Source organism: Lithobates pipiens, unplaced genomic scaffold (genome assembly GCF_037356315.1).
Source record: "Lithobates pipiens isolate NorthernLeopardFrog02 unplaced genomic scaffold, aLitPip1_a1.2 Scaffold_30, whole genome shotgun sequence".
Classification (NCBI taxonomy): Eukaryota; Metazoa; Chordata; class Amphibia; order Anura; family Ranidae; genus Lithobates; species Lithobates pipiens.
The window spans coordinates 35,692,269-35,710,552 of NW_027507791.1; the positions used below are offsets into that span (position 1 = coordinate 35,692,269).

An 18,284-nucleotide genomic window follows, 5' to 3' on the forward strand; every position below is an offset into this window, starting at 1 on the left:
TTCTATTACTCACTAAAGTATTACTGTATTTGTAAAGGTGAAATAAGTGCTACACATGCTATAGAGAATGCTTTTTTTGCTTTTATTATGTAAAAGTATGTTGAAAATGAATAAAGATTATGAAATTAAAAAAAAAGAATGATAACTGTCGATGTGTTTATATACGTTTTGCAACAAAAAATGGTGTGTTTTAAATGGTTATAATGTCTATGGTGGTACCATGAAAGTCAGTATTGTCTCCAATGTGTCCATTACATACAGTGTTGCCAACCGTCAGTATTTTTACTGACAGCCAGTAAAAAAATGGGCAATTTTCTCCTGCCTGTAAGAGGAAAAGGTTGTCAGTAAATAATATGGCTGTGACGCTTGGCTCAGAACTGGGCATGCACAGCTTGGGTCCAGAGCCAGTCAGTACCATCCAAGTGCCTGGCACAGTATGTTCAGATGGTATCAGGGGGGTGGGTCTGGCGGAGATGGTCCTTTGTCATGTGATGTCATAGTGCAAGGGAGCCAGGCTGAGTGACCAGAGCCTCATGTGCGGGTCTGCAGGACTGGAGGAAGGCAAGCCGGGAGCGGGAGTCTCAGTGCTGTTTGAACTGGAGGGACTGAGAGGACCAGCTGGCATGGAGAGAGACTGTCACTGTGACTCAGGATGGGACATGTCAGTGATCTGTGCTGCTGCACACTGCCGTGAGCGACACTGTGAGAGTCCATTTCATGGGCGTGTCGCCCATTTGAATTTCCTGCCATTGAGTCCTGTCCCTGAGCCACTTACTTACTATATTGAGAATAAAATAAGAAATATGCTTTTTGCCTTAATATCTACCTTAAACTACATTGCTAATTACATATTGTACTTATTTGTAGCCTAAATACTGAAATTTGCACTTAAAACTGTAATTTTGTAACTTTTAGAAAGGTCAGTAAAAACTTGACTTTGCCAGTAAACTTTGGGTGTTGTGTCAGTAAATTTAAATCTGGTAGGTTGGCAACACTGATTACATAGTAATCTGGGGTCATAGGTACCGCTCATACCATTTTTAGTGAGATTATATGTAACCTATGGCCTTCCCTACAGTCTTGCATAGTTGTACAGGTTTCTCTCTACAGAAATGGCTCAGACCAGCCAAACACGGTGTGAATTTCTCTTTCTGCAGCCCAGGGTTGCAGAAAAGAATTTTGCACGATTCCCCCATCATCACAGACAGTGCTACCAGCAATTGTAGGGACCGGGGGAGCCATCCCCAGTCCCCACCAGGAGAAGACAGTGATTATCACTAGCCGCTATTGTAGCCACTTGTGATAATCGGAAGTGAATCAGATTCATTGATCAATCAGCTTGGTACATTAAGCCTGCCCATTAATCGTTCAAATCTCAGAAGGTTTAGCCGGAAACCGAGATTTCAACCGTGTATGGCCGACCTTCGTCTAATTTCAATGCACACTGTGAGCTTCTTACAATGTGCATTAGAAGCTGCAGCAAGTCATACAGAGCCCAACTAATTTCCTGGCTGGTGGACATCTAGCATCATCTAGCCTTTTCCTCCCCAGCTGATTGTCCCATGCCCGCTCCTTTCACTACTTGGATTTGTATTCTTTTAATCATGGAAGTTCAGCATCACATGTGGGTGTCACCCTGGGTGCTCTGCATTCAAATACAGCCTGCCTAGAAATGCCCGCTCCTCCAGACTACTCAAGGCTTTTTGATATTTGCATAATCCCTCCCTAGAGCCAGCGCAGTGCTTGCTTCAGGACTGAGAACTCATGAGTAGTGATGAGATGTTACCAGGAAGCTCTGTACAGCCCCCCTTGCTGGCCCCTCCTACCAGCCATGATCTGCCTGCATTGCATAGAGAAGCACAGAGATGCTGTGATGATGAAATGTCATTAGCATGTTGAGAAGGGAGAAGGAACCAGAAAAGGCTAAATATAAACAGATTAAACTTCTGCTAAAAATACAGTTTGTATTATAATATGTATTATTCAAAATTATGAAACAAATAAAGTTTAGGAATAGAGAGACACTAAATTCCTGTCTACCAGTTTCTTCTTATTATATTGTAATAAATGCTACTACAACCAAGACATGATGCAAACATTGAGAAATGTCAGCGTTATAGGCATCTAATCTTATATGCTAGGCACTCCTTTAACTTAAGCTCAGGAGGCAGAGGGTGGGACCAACCTTGACTTTTACAGAGAAAGTCAAGGTCTGCACATAACCTCAGTCAGCAATTATTTCCACGTGTGATTTGAACTGACATAGTTTACATATTGGTTCATTTAGAAATGTTTTTGTCTTACATCTGTATTTAAGACGTTCCGAGATTTCAGCTCTCTCAGTAGGGCCCCGGGGTCCGTGTTCTCCAGGATGTAGATCAGGTCATCTCTGTAATACTCGTATATCATCCTCAGTGATGGATCATCATATGAAGACAGCTGATGGAGGAAACTTCTGCTGTCCTCTGGAAAATAAAGCAATGAATTGTATACGTTGCCCTTTTCAATGCACTTATTTTGTAACGCTGGGGCACTATACATAGTGACAGCATTTTTATCCTAAATCACAAGTTATAATGGGAGCCCCTGATGTAAGAAAATACTATACAGCATCACTCCTTGCCCAACTGCAATATTGGTAGATATTCTACTGTATATATCCAATATATATCCGATATACGGTGGGTACAAATTGAAAGGATAGTTTCTTACACAAACTTGAAGACATTGCTGAGTGCTACATCACTGACTCAGATCAAACTGATTTGGTTTGGATATTAATGATGCTTTATGGGTACAAGGGATCCTTTGAAGACCCATCATTGACATTTATTTCCCCATTTCAAGTACAGATTTTTGTAAGTATCTTCAAATCCATCACCTTGTTCATTCTACACCGCTTGAAGATGACCCTTTTCTTCATTCTTTTCATTCCTTTTATATCCCTACCAACTCAATAAATAAATAAAAGGATTTCCTTCATATATGGTCCCCTCTCTAAAATACTTCCAGAAAAGCTCCGTCATGCTTAAATAAAAACAAGTATATATCGCGCTCTAATCAACAATGGTGTTATGATCTTTCATGGCCTTAAAAAGCATCAAGATGTCGATCACATTGGCAATCTGTACAACAGACCCTACACAGATGGCATTTCCCTCCTCAATGCTCAACAACATTCTTGGACACCCTGTGGTCAAATAGTTTCCTAATTCATATACAGTGCTGCGTAAAAGTATTTGCCCCTTCCCGAGTTTGTATTATTTTGCACATTTGTCACACTTAAATGATTCAATCAAACAAATTTTAATATTACACAAAGATAGCCCAAGTAAATACAAAATGCAGTTTATAAATGATGATTTCATTTAGCCCAGGTTCACATTGCTGCAGGTTAGACATCGTGCAAGTTCAGCTGAACTCGGCAATGCAGTCCAACTTCGGGAATGATTTGTCTGTGCAGGAACTACTTTTCAGAATGGGTGCGGTGCTGCAAAGTCGGCATCGCACCAATGCGAACGCTGCCATTGCCGGCAATACCCGCCGATTTGGCATGTCAAATCGAATGCCGAATTGGACAAATGTGAACCTAGGCTTATTAGGAGAAAAAAAGCTGTCCAAACCTGCATGGCCCCACGTGTAAAAGTAATTGCCGGCCTATCAAAATGACTACAAGAGCACAATGATGACTCATCCAGAAGGTCACCCAGAACAACATCTAAAGTACTGCAGGCCTCACTTGCCTCCGTTAAAGTGATTGTAAAGTCAGAAGATTTTTTTATTTTAATGCATTCTTTGCATTAAGATAAAAAACCTTCTGTGTGCAGAAGCCCCCCTCAGCCCCCTAACACTTACCAAGCCCCATCAATGCCAGCAATGCCTTAGCCATCCGGGACTCTCCCTCTTGATTGGCTGAGACACACCAGTGGCAACATTGACTCCTGCTGCTGTCAGAGTTAGTTAGCCAATCAGGAGAGAGAGGGGGTGGGGCCAAACTACGGCTCCATGACAGAATGGACACACAGAGCTGAGGCTTGGCTTGGGTGCCCCCATAGCAAGCTGGTTGCTGTGGGGGCACTCGACAGCAGGGGCATGGAGCGCAGGCGAGGGACCCAAGAAGAGGAAGATCTGGGCTGCCCTGTCCAAAACCATTACACAGGGCACGTAAGTAGGTTTGTTATTTTAAAAGAAAATAGACTTTAGTATCACTTTAAGGTCAGTGTTCATGATTCAACAATAAGAAAGACTGGGCAAAAATGGCGTTTATGGATGAATTCCAAGAAGAAAACCACTTCTGACCAAAAAGAACACAAAGGCTCATCTTTGTCAAAAAACATCTTGATTATCCTCAAGACTTTTGGCAAAAGTTGAACTTTTTGGAAGGTGTGCGTCCCATTACATCTGGCATACAACACAGCATTTCATAAAAAGAACATCATACCAACAGTCAGACATGGTGATGGTCTGGGGCTAGATGACTTTCCATCATTGCTAGAACCATGAATTCTGTACATTCTCTTTCAGGATTTTCTGGTAATCCGTTCCTGACTTCAACCTCAAGCACACTTGGGTTACGCAGCAGGACAGTCATCCAAGACACACAAGCAGGTCCACCTCTGAATGGCTCAAATAAAACCAAAATTAAGGTTTTGGAGTGGCTTATTCAAAGTCTGGACTTAAATCTGATTGAGATGCTGTGGCATGTGGCTGAATGAAAACATTGCCGGTAACGTTTTTTCCAGGAGTCTTTCAGGACAGCACACTTGAGAGACCTCGGCTCCTCCCTTCTCAGGAAACCCCGCCTCCACCAGATCTTTAAAACCATTCCTTCCCTCCAGCCCTTCAGCTTTTGCACGAGCACCTCCGGCCAAACTAGGGAGACATAAAGATACATCATAAAAAATGACACATACCTGATGCTCTTATGTCCTAATGGTAAAGACCTTATTTTGGGGGGGTACCGGTGCTGTCCTGAAAGACTCCTGGAAAAAAACATTACTGGTACGTAACTTCAATTTTCAAACTTTCGTCTTTCAGGACAGCACACTTGAGAGGATAAGTGAGTACTTACCCTAGGGTGGGACCTCTGCTTGCAGGACCTTACGCCCAAAGGCCTGGTCCTGGGCAGACAATAAGTCCAATCTGTAGTGCTTAACGAAAGTCTTAAAACTTGACCACGTTGCTGCTCTGCAGATCTGCTCGGGTGTAGCACCAGCCCACTCTGCTTGTGACGTAGCCATAGCCCTAGTGGAATGGGCCCTAATACCTTCTGGGACCTCCACCCCTTTGGCTATGTATGCCTGACTGATTGCCAACCTAATCCACCTGGCTATAGTATTTCTAGAGGCTTTAGAACCCTTCCTAGCTCCTGAAAAAGAAACAAAAAATGAATCGGACTTCCTGAATTGCTCCGTAACCTCCAGGTATTTTAACACACACCTCCTGACATCTAACTTGTGGAAGACGTGTTCCTGTTCCCTCAAAGTATTCAAATGGAAATTTGAAGATACCTTTGGCAAAAAGGCCGGATCAGTTTTAAAAATAATCCGACCCGGAAAAACCTGAAAGAAAGGTGCTCCCCTTGAGACAGCTTCTAACTCACTGACCCTTCTTGCGGTAGTGATAGCTACCAAAAAAACGGTCTTGAGGGTTAAAAATTTTACCATACAAGAACTAATAGGATCAAAGGGATCCTCTGTAAGAGCCTGCAAAACTAAAGATAAATCCCAAACTGGAAAAGGATGTAAACTGACTGGTCTCTGTCTACTTCAACATTTAAAGAATCTGGAGACCCAAGGATTCGCTGCCAGTTGCTGCTCAAGAAAAACACTTAAGGCAGAAACCTGACCTTTAAGAGTACTGAGAGCCAGTCCCTTATCTGCCCCCCTCTGTAGGAACTCCAACACTGCTACTGGACTATGAACATTAAAGGAGCTCTCTGCACACCAGGAATTGAATCTTCTCCATAACTTCAAATAAATCCTGCGTGTCTCTTCCTTTCTAGAATTCAGAAGAGTTGCTTTTAACCTTTCGGAGAAGCCCTTGCTTTCCAGCATCTCCTCTTCAGTAGCCAGGCTGCCAGACTCCACCTCTCCACCTGAGGGCAGCAGATTGGGCCTTGGAAAAGTAGATCTTCCCTGACCGGAAGTATCCAACGTGGTTCTACCGCTAGCTTCTTTAGTACAGAAAACCAAGGCCTCCTGGGCCAGTGTGGGGCTATCAAGATCAGAGTTGTATCCTCTAACTGGAATTTCCTCAGAACTGCCGGCAACAACACGGGAGGGGGAAAGGCATAGCACTTGGTAAAAGGCCATCTCTGAGAAAGAGCATCAACTCCTATTGCTCCGTATCCCCGATTCAGAGAGAAGAAAAGAGGAGTTTTTGCGTTTTCCCTTGACGCAAAAAGATCCACAGACGGTCTCCCCCACCTCTGGACAATCAACTTGTAGATTTCCAGATTCAGGACCCAGTCGCTCTCCCTCAGCTTCTTCCTGCTGAGGAAGTCTGTTCTCTGATTTAGCTCTCCTTTCAGTGTACTGCTGATAGAGAGTGCACTATTACCTCCGCCCAGCTTTGTTCCTCAGCATGATCCTTGACCAAGCCCTCAATGCAATTCCTGCATAGTGCTTTCCCCCAGGATTCCCCTAACACACTTCTACATAAGGGGCACTTCTACTTGGACCCATGTGAGAGCTTAGACTTCTCCATGGACTTGTCCTGAAACGACACAAAAAACCCAACCAGCATCAGCCCCTGCCAGCAAAAATTAACACCAGACCGACACCAGGAGTGCACCCTCCCAGGACCAACCACCACCAGGGTCCCAGACATGCAGCTCTTCCCCTCCCACCAAGGAGGGGAGATCACCCGTGGAGCTATACGGGAAGCAGTAAGGGAACACTACCCCAGGGTTCCACTTACCTTAGAGTGGCTGGTGCTGGCATCACCCGGAATCGAATGGGAACCATCAGTCTCAGACATCCCTTCGGTCCGAACGGTCGATTCGCCAAAAACTGCTCCTCTTAGCTGTCGCTACAGCGTGAATGAGTCAGACACCAGCCTTCGCGCCGTTTGTTTTTGGCATCCACGACCGGAACCAGAAGTCACGGGTGAACCGGACGTGACCTCTCCCGTTGGAAAAAAGACGTCGCCCGTCATCCGACCCAGCATTGCTCTCCATGCTGGCCCCACTAACGAGGGGAAGACGTGCACACATCCAGCGAACACCTTCCCCAGGCAGCGCCAAAACGAACGTCCCATGCCTCCACTTTCCCCAAGGAAGGATGAGACGCACCAGACACTGAAGGTAATGGACTCCCCAGCCCTGCTGCATGTATGAGACCTTAATATCTACGGACATCCCTTCGACCAGAGCGAACGTTCTGCCTTCAGGATAGAACTGGACTCAGCCTCCCCAGCTGATTTAAAACCAGGTTCCTAGCAATGTCTCCTCGCCGGAGGAAACACCAAAACTGAAGGGCTGGAGGGAAGGAATGGTTTTAAAGATCTGGTGGAGGCGGTGTTTCCCGAGAAGGGAGGAGCCGAGGTCTCTCAAGTGTGCTGTCCTGAAAGACGAAAGTGGGAAAAATATATTTGCTTATATGTATAACTCTGTCCAAAAATTTCAGAAAGAATGGGATTTTTGGATTTGAATGCAACAACGAATGCCACTTTCATCTGTAACTCATTACTTGAATACGTTTTTATATCTATGCAAGTTCCTTGCTTTATTTTTGTATATATGAGAAGTCTTTCTTCTAGTTGTAGCTCATGGCCTGAGACGTGTCTTGCCACTTTTGCAGCTGAGCTCTCCACCTGCTTTTAAAACACATTACCCCCTGAAGAACCCCTTTCCTTTATTTTGTTATTTACAATTGTTACTTTAATTGTCATTACCCCCTTCCTCCTTAGTTATTCCTTTAGACCAGGGGTAGGCAAACCCCCAGCACTGGTGCCGCAAGCGGCACGTGAAGTCTACTTTGCCGGCACTCGACTCCCTCCACAATAGCAGAGAAGCACATTGAAGGGTCAGTGAGACACTAATGCATTCCAATTTTCCAATTCTACTGATAAAGACAGACCCCGAAGGGAGATTCATCATAATTACTCTCTGTATTGTCTCTATAGTCTTTACATTAGTAAATATATATGTCCCACCTCAATTCTCCCCAGATTTACTTTCTCACTTGTACCTTCTATTACTGTCTAGATCCCCTGGTCCTCTACAGTTTGTAGGAGACTTTAGTGCCGTACTTGACCCCGCGATAGACCGCTTGAGGGGTGGGGGCAGGTCCTATCTCTCATTTGTTGACTGGACTCAGGTGTATAACCTTACTGAGATATGGCGATGGAAGCACCCAGATGAGGGCCACTTCTCCTGCCACTCTGACTCCTTCAATACCATGTCTCTTATAGATCTGGCATCAGCCTCCTATCTGCCCAGATGAATTTCAGATCATGCCCCTCTTTCTGTGGATTTCCTCCTCCTACTGAGTGCAGGCCCTTATATTTGGCAATTAAACTCTCATTGGTTGGAGGATGAAATTGTACAGACTGAATGCCAGAAGAGTATTACTGAATACTTGCATGTGAATCAAGGCACTGCTGGGCCCTCCACTGCCTGGGAGGCATCCAAGGCGGTGCTGAGGGGCACCTTTATGTCCATTACAGGTATTTTGTGCAAAAATCCCCAGCAGCGCACTGAGGACCTAGTATGCTCTACGTTACACAAAAGACATTTGAGCACGGCAATAAGGCTGGGCACCTACTTGCCTACCTAATCAGATCCAACCGTACCCCTTTCTCAATCCCTAGGATCCAGATATCCCAGGATAAGATTAGCGAAATCCCTTAGGATATAACAGACACTTTCCCATCTTTCTACCTTGACCTCTATACTACTAGAGCCCACTACTCTGAGACCCAACTTGATGAATACTTAACCCAAACAGCACTTCCCCAACTGTCAGACCAACACCGTGCAGACCTAGACAAACCTCTCTCTATAGAGGAACTCTCCTTTGCAATTTCGCAGCTGCCGACCAATAAGACACCAGGCTTGGATTACTTCCCAGCTGAATGCAGACTCCCAACACCTCCTGGGTCCCATCCTACTCAATACATATTATGAGGCCTTGAAAGACAGTACTTCATCAATGAGAGAGGCATTGATCATTCTGATATTAAAACCTCAGAAAGATCCCCTTAAATGTGACTCCTATCGGCCGATATCCCTTATCAATGTAGATGTCAAAATTCTAGACAAAGTCCTGGCCAATCCTCTGAACAAAGTGGTTGCGAAATTGGTTAAGAGGGACCAGGGGGGCGTCATACCCGGCCACTCAATCAGAATGAATATTCGTAGACTATTCCACAACATGACCTACCCTCATGACTGTCTGTCAACCGGTGTTGTTCTATCACTGGACATCTGCAAGGCTTTCAACAGTGTGGAGTGGTCTTATTTGTGTTGGGAGCTACAACTGTACAGCCCCTGACTTATAGCATGGATGCGTCTCCTCTATAAAACATACCACTAGCCTGCATACGAATCAATGCCCATGTTACCGAACCATTCCCAATCACCAGAGGCACCAGACAGGGATGCCCTTTGTCAACCCTCTTGTTTGCTCTGGTTATGGAGCCCCTGACTGTACGGATCTGTAGCTCTCCATCAATTAAAGGCCTCCCCATAAATGATATAGAGGAGAGGATATCCCTCTACGGAGATGATACCTTAGTTTACCTAGCAGACCCCAAGACTCCCTTCACCAAACTTTTAGCTGAAATTAACACATTTGGTGACGTTTCCGGATTCCAAGTGAATTGGGACAAATCAATCCTTTTTCCCCTAGACCAAGCTAGTATAACAGTGATTCGTTTGCACTCTAAGCTACAAGTCGCCACCTCCTTCAGATACCTAGGAGTCTCAATTCAATTACCAATATCCCTCTATGTAACCAATAACCTATGCCCCTTACTGCTCCAATTACAAACACAAACCAAACAGTGGAAGGATCTACCCCTAGACCTCATGGGAAGAGCCAATATTCTCAAGATGATTTACTCGCCTAAATTACTGTAGGTCATGGCAAATTCCGCTTGTAAAATTCCCAAATCCATTTTTTAAAGTATTGACTTTTATTTGTACTGCTTTCCTCTGGAATGATCGCCAACCCCTAGAGTTGCACTATAGACACTACACCTCCCATCCCACATGGCCGGCCTGGCCTTCTCCAACTTCTACCTTTACTATCTAGCATCCCAGCTAGTTAACATCCACGATTGGCTTCATCCCAACCCTAACAATGCTTGTACCACTACTGAAGAAGCTATAGTCTCCTCCTTTGAAACTCTTCATAACATTGTGCACAGAGGATGCACACCACCTGGACAAGGTATGACCATTATACGTACCTCCCTCTCCCTATTCCAAACTGTAGTAGTGGAGCTTTCCACTGACTCCTGGAGGGCTTCTCCCAATAGTCCACTGTGGTTTAACCCTACTCTTAAAGAGGAAGTAAAGCCTGATGAGTTTACTTCCTCTTTCATTCCCTGCAAAGGTAAAGCATAATGGACTACTATGCATCGCATAGTAGTCCATTATGTGTCACTTACCTGACACAGGAGCCAGCGATGTCACCGCTGTCCCCTGTAGTCCAGCGCATCCATCTCCTCAGTGGGTCTTGCTGCTCCACCGCTGTTATTTGGCGAAGCCGCGATGACATCACTCCCGCGCATTCGCACGGGAGCCGCCATGCGCGGCATATCGCCGTTGACGGGTGCCGCGCTCAGTGCGCCTGCGCGCCGTAGACAGCGGTGCCTGTCTTTCAGCAAATATCTCCTAAACCGTGTAGGTGTAGGAGATATTTCTTGGACCTACAGGTAAGCCTTAATCTAGGCTTACCTGTAGGTCAAAGTGTGTTGTAAGGGTTTACAACCACTTTAAGGAACTATGCTTCATGCCTGACCCCAAAAGATGAACGTCCAGCAGAATCAAATACCTATGCCAAATATATTCCCCCAAGGTTTTAAATCCTTCTCTCAGATGCGCTTAGACTTTGACTTACCACATACTTATCTATTTTACTATTACCAACTCAGACCCACAATACAAACACATTTTGGTTCCCTGGACAGCCCTCTTAAACACCAGACATGGAAAAACTCCTTAAGTACCTGGACCAGACAAAACTCATCTCCACCTACTACTTGGCCCTCGTCACAAACATCAACCTTAGATTTAAGGCAGCACAAAAGAAATGGGACTCCCTAGATGCCCCTATTACAGAAGTCAACTGAATTCTGTGACACATTCAAGACCTCTGTTATTTCCTCCAGGGACAGGGTGATCCATATTAAAATATTTCATCACTCACACCTCACTCCAGCTAGGATGCATAAAATGGGACTATCATCCTCTGCTGAATGCTTCTGGGGATGTAGACAGATGGCTGATTTTCTCCACTGCTTTTGGACCATAGTACAAGATTTCTGGGTAAACATAGGCTCCTTCATCTCCTCTGCACTGGGTCCCCCAAGTATACTCAACCCCAAGAATTGTCTCTTGGGCATCTTTGGCGACCTCACCTTTCCGTCCCAGGCCAAGAGACTACTCTGCATCCTGTATTTCTATGCAAAGAAGTCCCTTCTACTGACGTGGAAGGGTTCAGAGACCCCAACTCAAAATCCTTGGTTAAAACTGGTTAATGAGTCCCCGCCTCTATACAAGCTTACCTTTGATATCCGAAAGAGGAAAAAAAAATTACACAAAATCTGGGGCAGATGGTGTCAGAAACCATGAAATCAGAACGAGACAGAAGTATACTTAAATCACACTTGTTTAATAATAAAAGTAAATAGAACAAACGTAGTCCAAACATAGCCAAAGTTCTGTAACCGGAAATGGATAGTTAGCCAAGCCAGAAAGTCAGGGATCAGTGCAGTGGAACAGCAAGCAGGGTCTGGAAATAGAAGGGATGTCCACCAAGCAAGTCTATAAACAGGAACGCAGGAGATAGTCTCTGTGATATTGACTAGGCAAAGGCAGAGATCATCTGGGCTGAACGGTAGGCAGGACTGACAAGCAGGATATCATCAACAGGTGAGTAGCTGTGGAGAGATAGGAGCTGGAAATTAGCCAACAGCTGAGCGGCCTGAGCCCAGCCCTGACAGATGGCTAGCTAGCCCCATGACCCTCTCCCCCATAATGGAAGATTCTGAATTTGAATACAGACCTGTGTCTGGAAAGCTGTCTACCCTGAGGGGTTTAAGAGGGATTCTTTGCCCAGGGACTGGGAAAGGCTGACCAGCTTTGAGAGTCGGGAGACTAAGGAAGCCAGTGAGTCCAGGTAGCTGGAAAGAATCGATAACGCTGTGGGGAGCAAACAGAGGAACTGTTGACAAGAGAGAGCCAGGTGGCTGGGTATGTTTTTCATTTAGGAGTGCCGAATGAAGTTAAACCCCTGCGTGGGATTCTTGGATGGACTTTTGTTTGGTGTGCCTATCTGATGTGGACTCACTGCACAAAAATGCATCTATCCACTTGAGCTAAACACCCCAATATCACAGTATGTATGTCTGTCTGTTAAGAAAGTGCAATAAAAAAAAATCTTAAAAAAAATAAATAAATCTTTATTTGGATTTTAACCACTTCAGCACTGGAAGAATTTGCCCCCTTCCTGACCAGAGCGCTTATTGCGATTCGGCACTGCGTCGCTTTAACTGACAATTGCGCGGTCATGCAACATGGCTCCCAAACAATATTGATGTCCTTTTTTTTCCCCACAAATAGAGCTTTCTTTTGGGGGTATTTGATCCCATCTACGGTTTTTATTTTTTGCGCTATAAACAAGAAAATAGCGCCAATTTTGAAAAAAAGCAATATTTTTTACTTTTTGCTATAATAAATATCCCCAAAAAATGTATATTTTTTTTTTCTCAGTTTAGGGCGATATGTATTCTTCTACATATTATTGATAAAAAAAAAAAAATCGCAATATGTGTTTATTGATTGGTTTGCGCAAAAGTTATAGCGTCTACAAAATAGGGGATAGTTTTATTACATTTTTATATTTTTTTTTTTTACTAGTAATGGTGGAGATCTGCGATTTTTATTGTGACTGTGACATTATGGCGGACACATCGGACACTTTGGTGCTATTTTGGGACCATTCACATTTATACAGCGACTAGTGCAATTAAAAATGCATTTATTACTGTGTAAATGTGACTGGCAGTGAGGGGGTGCTGCAGGGGTTAAGTGTGTCCTAGGGAGTGATTCTTACTGTAGGTTGGATGGGCTAGCAGTGAAACATCACTGATCACCTTTCCCGATTACAGGGAGCTGTGATCAGTGCTAGTGTCACTAGGCAGAATGGGGAAATGCTTGTTTACATTAGCATTTCCATGTTCTTCCTCTCCGTGAGACGATTGCGGGTATCCCCTCAGACATCGAGTCCACAGGGCCCATGGTCGGACTCACAGAGCTCGCGGTGGAGCACGCGCCTTCTATGCAAGTCTCGCGAGATCAAGTATATTAATGGGATTTTGCGCAGCGGAGCCAACCAGCCACAGTAAAACTGCCGCGCTGGTCCGCCAGCAGTTAAAGAAATACAGGAAACAAAGAATGAGACAATACATTCTCAAAATATAGTATGTGTGCATATTAGGTAGTTCAAAAAACAAGCAAGTATAAACTTAAAGAAATACAAGTAGTCAAGCTATTGTTTTGCATATATACAATGGTTTTTAGAGGTAACAAACTGGAAGGAAACAACACTAAAGCCTGGTACACACGATCAGATTGTTGGCTAACAAAGCGTCAGACTTTTGTCCGAAGGGCGTGTGCCAGAAACTTGTCTTGCATACAAACGGTACACAATTGTCTGCCAACAAACACGAATTTAGTGACATACTACAAGGATTTTTAGCTCTTGAGCGCCACCCTTTGGGCACCTTCTGCTAATGTCATGTTTGGTGAGCATTAATTCCGAGCATGCGTGTTTGTACTTTCAACTTTTGAGTGACAGACTTGTGTACAGACGATAGGAAAATCTGACAACAGACCATTGTCTGCTGAAAATTTACTAGCCTGCCATCCAACATTTGTTGGCGTACAATTGTCTGATGGAGCGTACTAACGGTCGGATTTTAGGCCAACAGTCTGTCATCACCCAATTCCCTGCCGAAAAAATCCGATCATGTGTACTAGGCTTAAGTCTATGATTGTAACTCGTAGGTAGGGAGTCGAATGTAACTCAATGTGCCCCTGAAGGGCCTGCTATGGATTTTGGGGGGACCCCTACGCCATTTATTTTACATTTTGGTGTGGGGTTCCCCTTAAAATTTATACCAGACCCAAGGGGCCTGGTAATGGACTGGGGGGGAATCCAAGCTGTTTTTGTTCAATGATTTTTATCTATATTGCGGGGACTCAACAATACATTACAGCCGCATGCTGTTTTAAATTACATTTTTTCCTTTAGAAACACAAATTCGCACAAATTATTTGCCTGTTCGCAAGTTCTGGTGCGAACCGAACCGGGGGTGTTCGGCTCATCCCTACTTGTTTGTTTGACTGGAAATTAAAACTTGCTGGCATACACACATATAGATCTATCCAATCATGTAGTCTTACTGGGTGCTTAGTGCAGAGGCCTGTGTGTTGCCATATTGAAGGTGGAGGTAGGAAAACATAAAGGGAAATGGTCACCTGTGATACAAGTTGATGGGAGGTCGCTAACATGGGAAGTGGCTGGGGAGTGACCTGGTTGGTGGTGAGTGTGAAATGGATGATGTGTTTCAAGTTTCTTTCACATTTGCAGTAATGCTTACTGCCCTCTGAAAAGTGATCTGTGGTGTATTGCTTTTCAACGAGTGGTATAGCAGTAGCTGACAGGCGTTCATGAGGTGCTACTGCCGCCTCCTTTTTTTTTTTTACATTGCTGAATAGCAGTTTTACATTGTTGGACTATGCTGCTACTGCAAGCAAGTTTGACATGTGGTGCTGCCTGTCAAACTGTGCAGGCTCCAAGCTGTCCATTGAGCTCAGTGCCTCAGACAAGAAGTGAGGAGAGGCTCTGTGAGCTCATCCTCTCAGTCTGCTGCAAACAGAGTGTTCCAGCTTGTATTTAAACTGGCCGCTCTGTATGCAGCTTCTGACAGGCTGCGCAAGGAGCCCAGTATCTCCAGGACCATAGGTGATAGGAGCCCCAATTTTGTCCAGTAGTGGGGTAGACCTTCAGTTACATACCCCCTAAATTTGGGCTCTATGTGACCCCTGGTTGCCGAGCCACGACCCTCAAAGTCAATTGTTTTATTTTTTTTATTTTTTTAAATGGGCCTATCTTAAGGTAAGGGGCCTGGAGCTGCAGCTCCAATAGCCCCTATGTTAATCCGGCCCTGCAGCCCACCCCTGTGTTTTCTTTATCTTCTGAATGGAGAGAAACATACGTTATATACAAAAATACATTGTAAAACAAACAAATTTGTAAAAAAATAACATTTAAAAACAAACAAAAATAAATGCATCAAGGTCTGATCTAGGCCAGTGTCAGGGTTGGCGTTAGGGTCAATGTAAGAGTCAAAGATCAAGGTCAGGGTCAAAAGGTAAGTCAGTATATTTTTGCATAGGATTTTTTTAAAGCATTTTTTTAAATTATTATCAGTTTCAGTTAGTGTCAGTGTGTTTTTTTGAAAATAAAATAGAATGCACACTATTGTTTCTGGGTCCTACTATCACTGTGATCCTCAGGAGCAGGATCATTTATTTTGGCGAGTATGAGGAAGTATTCTTGCGCCTAATCAAGGTAAATCTAGAAAACAAAGAACGTTGTACTGCAGCACGCACTGTGGTGGGGTACCTGAACCCCAGTAAGAAACAATGGAAAAATCAGAAGTAGTGGTGCGCTGTACTGTGACAGAAAGTCTAGCCTGAAGGTCGGTAAGCTCTGTAGGCACTAGAATAATCTAGAGATGTTAGATGATATGTATGTCGTCACATAAGGCAAAAGATATGTGTAACGCAGTGTGCGTTTTTTTATGTGGGGATAGTACGGAACCCTAAAAAACACTATAACCTTGTAGCATCAAAGGTAGATTCAAGTATAAATGCAAGAATATACGAAAAAGCACACAATCAAAATATTTGGAACAAGTGATTCCCAATGCGATTTGTTGTAGCTGTCAAAATCGCATAAAGTGCCAGTGCCAAACATAAAATAATAATCCGTGCAAAATTACTCTACACCATAAAAATAGTTAAAACAATATAAAAAAAGTAGTGAGCAAAATGATCATTTAACTGTGCAGAAAGTGGTGATTATAAAATAAAAGTAAAACACATGAAGTGTCAGTGCTGAGGGAATAAATGCAAAATCCCTCTAAACCAATATGGAACTATGCATAATACCTAAAACAGTATTAGAGCTATGCAAAATGCCAAAGTGAAAGAGATAAAAATATATCGGAAAATGTCCGTTACACTTGTGCAAGACCAGTGGCGATTATGTCAGAAAATCGCATGAAGTGCTAGTGTTTAAATAATAATACCATGTGCACTATATTTAATAAAAACAATATAATTGGTGGTGGTAGTGGTGATGGTGGATATATCCCTCGTGGTCCTCTGTAGTCAGGGTATGGGTGTCCCCTTACCTTACAGCAGTGTATATCCTCGGGGTCCCTGGTGCTCTTCGTCTTTTGAAGTTCTGCTGTGGTGTCCCCAGATCCTGGCGTCAGTAGCCTGCCTATTGCGCTGTGTTTGTCTCTTTAAGTGGTAACTCAGCAGCATTCAGCGTGGGGGGTGCCTCAGCAATTGGTATGTATATAAGGGGTTAAAAAGATGTGGAGGAAGGAAGCCCCATAGTGTAGTAGTTTTGAACAAAAATTTTTTTTATTTAAGCAAACAATAGGGTACTCACAAATAAAAGGAGATGTATCAAACAGTGTATAAACGAGCATCGAGCTCGATTTGCGTCACTTCCGGTAGCTCTCGTCCCGACACGTGTTTGTTACGGTCACGTGACTTCATCAGGGGATGACTAGTGCTAATGGAAGTGTCTTTAAATAGAGCAACGATTAATCATATGGCGGCCATTTTGGGGAAGACCCGGAAGTGTCTCGGCGGCCATTTTGAGGTCTATCTGGTCGCTGGAAGTGTACGAGCGGCCATTTTTTGGGTTATCACGCCGCACTTAGTCTATCTTCTGGCCGGAAATGGACGTGTGGCCATTTTTTTGGTTGCGTCTCTGGCGGACAACATCCAGAGTTGTATAGGGATGTCGCCGCCCCCTTAGTCCGAAGTAATTATAATTCTCTATTGCGGACACCCTATTGGTGTAAGTTTTCAGAGCAGGGGGGAGACAGTTGGAGCATGCAGCAAGAACTGCAAGCTAGGCACGGAGCTATAAGTGCCAGACAAGGGGACAAATGAAAAGCATAAAACTATTAAAAATAAAAATAGAGAAAAAATAGAATTTTTTTTTTTAAAATTAGGTTTTGCTATATCTAAGATAGGAAATTAGACATTTTAATAATAGGGACATGGAGATATTCAAATAGCAAACAGGAATCTGTAATTACATTACAATAAAGTTATGATGCCGCAGGTAGAAATAAGTTGGGATCACTAATAAAAAATACATAAAAACTTTTTTAATAGGTGTCAAAAATTAAAAAATAAATATAGATAAAAACAATGAAAAAATTCGAGAGAGCAATTCCCAGTGCTGCCGGAAATGACGTATAGAGCCTAATTATGAAAAATGCATAACTAAAAATATATGGAAAATATATATATATATATATATATATATATATATATATATATATATATATATATATATATGCAAATATTTTCAATTCAATAAGACAAAATAAAAGCCATATTACAAATATTAGAGATATTAAAAATATTTTAAATCTACATAGAGGGGAAGCTTCTCTAGGGGAGAGACTTGAAGGAGGAACCATATGTCGGGGGGTGTAAAGGGGGGCAGTGTCTTGTAATCTCCACAAATAGTTGTATAGACTGTAAAGGATCGCCAGAGGGTAGGGGGCAATTAAAAATCGCTAATAAAACAATTCAAGTCAAATTCCACGTTGTGGCCCTTTGGCGTGAGTGTATCTAATGTAAATATCCATTTGGACTCGAGCTGGCTGAGGGTTCTTACTTTATGTCCCCCTCACTAATGTTTTACGTAGGGCTCAATCCCCCAGAATTTGAGTTGAGAGGGGTCTTTATTGTGATGTGACGCGAAATGCCTTGATACGCTATGTTTGTC

At 43.5% G+C, this 18,284-nt stretch overlaps 2 protein-coding genes across 2 annotated transcripts in view; both read right to left on the reverse strand.

The window, feature by feature from the left end:
- LOC143942631 (NACHT, LRR and PYD domains-containing protein 12-like) overlaps positions 1 to 18,284 on the reverse strand; it is a 1,996,551-nt gene that overhangs the window by 641,514 nt on the left and 1,336,753 nt on the right. The window lies entirely within an intron of this gene.
- LOC143942637 (NACHT, LRR and PYD domains-containing protein 3-like) overlaps positions 1 to 18,284 on the reverse strand; it is a 162,443-nt gene that overhangs the window by 119,495 nt on the left and 24,664 nt on the right. Inside the window, exon 3 of the mRNA XM_077464001.1 lies at positions 2,305 to 2,465. Within this exon, the coding sequence (XP_077320127.1) occupies positions 2,305 to 2,465 (161 nt within the window). The remainder of the gene's footprint in view (positions 1 to 2,304; positions 2,466 to 18,284) is intronic.